Consider the following 1,814-nt stretch of genomic DNA (forward strand, 5'->3'; position numbering starts at 1 on the left):
ATTCTTCACCATTCCTTCACTTCACTTCACTGTTGTCTTGAATTCAATTGCATGCCATGGCCTTACGTTGTTCCTTGTCAAAAACACTGATCCTGACCTGCACCTTATGCTTAATATTTGTGCCTTTGGCACATGGCAACGATTTCTCCATTGTAGGGTATTCAACAGAGGACTTGAGGTCCATGGACAAGCTCATTGAACTCTTCGAGTCATGGATGTCGAAACACAGCAAGATCTACGACTCCATCGAGGAGAAGCTCCTTAGGTTCGAGGTTTTCAAGGACAATCTGAAGCACATTGACGAGAGGAACAAGGCTCTCACCAACTATTGGCTGGGGCTGAATGAGTTTGCTGATTTGACGCACCAAGAATTCAGAAACAAGTACCTTGGTCTCAAGATTGATCACTCCTCCGCAACAAGAAGAGACTCCTCACAATTCGCATACAGAGATGTTGATTTGCCTAAGTCAGTGGATTGGAGAAAGAAAGGTGCTGTCACCCAAGTGAAGAATCAAGGCTCATGCGGTAATGTTTAGTTGTGTGTATTTCAACTTAAAGTTGAAGCATGGCATTTTATATATTGCATGTTCATGAATCATTCGAATGTAATTGCAGGTAGCTGCTGGGCGTTTTCCACTGTTGCCGCGGTTGAAGGAATCAACCAGATTGTGACAGGAAATTTGACATCCTTGTCTGAACAAGAGTTGATCGATTGTGACACAACTTATAACAATGGTTGCAATGGTGGTCTCATGGACTATGCATTCTCCTTCATTGTACAAAATGGTGGTCTCCACAAAGAGGAAGACTATCCTTACATCATGGAGGAAGGCACTTGCGACATGAGAAAGGTAACTAACTAACCAACCAACTTACTAACTTATAATAAATAATTGATACTCAAATAATACTCAAACTGCCAGGAAGAATCTGAGGTTGTCACCATCACCGGCTACCACGACGTGCCGCAGAACGACGAACAGAGCCTACTGAAGGCACTTGCAAACCAGCCCCTCAGTGTTGCCATAGAGGCTTCAGGAAGAGATTTCCAGTTCTATAGTGGGGTATGTTCAATTATAAACTAGCTGAGTTTTTTAATAGCATATTACTATGGTTCTTAACTTATAGAAGAAACTAATGTGAATGCAATTTGATTGGTATGTGAAGGGTGTGTTCGATGGACACTGCGGAACAGAACTTGATCATGGTGTGGCTGCTGTTGGTTACGGAACATCAAAAGGGTTGGATTATATCGTAGTCAAGAATTCATGGGGACCAAAGTGGGGGGAGAAAGGATACATCAGGATGAGGAGAAACATTGGAAAGCCTGAGGGTATTTGTGGTCTCTACAAGATGGCATCTTATCCCACTAAGAAGAAATAATAACACTCCCATGTCTTGCAACTTTGATTCTCTTCTTTGTGTTGTTCTCTCTTTCATTATTCTGCACTCTCCAATGTCACTTCTTCTCCCTTCAAGCAATGTACCCACTTCTCATAATAATCTTAAGTGATTTCATATACTTTTCCCATTATTATCCTTGAATAATGGACATCCATTCCCCCATTTCCATATCGTAATTATGATTGCATCCTTTATTTTTGTATCTACTTGAATGACAATAGTATTTAGAGTAATGCTAGGGAGAAAATAATTTAAAACGGAAATATGAGATAATAAAAAAGATTTAGTCAAAATTAGTGTAGAATTTATTTTATTTAACATACATTCACCAATTAATGATAATTATATATATATAACATTTAAAATTATATATTTATTATATTTAATATTATACATTTATTTTAGAGATA

The 1,814-nt window shown here is 38.6% G+C and overlaps 1 protein-coding gene across 1 annotated transcript; it reads left to right on the top strand.

Annotated features, from left to right (window-relative positions):
• Positions 1 to 1,580, top strand: LOC112705740 (cysteine protease XCP2). Its single transcript, XM_025756668.2, has 4 exons — positions 1 to 525; positions 616 to 851; positions 924 to 1,064; positions 1,168 to 1,580. The coding sequence occupies exons 1-4, from the start codon at positions 57 to 59 to the stop codon at positions 1,381 to 1,383; spliced, it is 1,062 nt and encodes a 353-aa protein (XP_025612453.1). The 5' UTR covers positions 1 to 56; the 3' UTR covers positions 1,384 to 1,580.
• Positions 1,581 to 1,814: the final 234 nt, after the last annotated feature.

Source organism: Arachis hypogaea, chromosome 8, assembly GCF_003086295.3.
Source record: "Arachis hypogaea cultivar Tifrunner chromosome 8, arahy.Tifrunner.gnm2.J5K5, whole genome shotgun sequence".
NCBI lineage: Eukaryota > Viridiplantae > Streptophyta > Magnoliopsida > Fabales > Fabaceae > Arachis > Arachis hypogaea.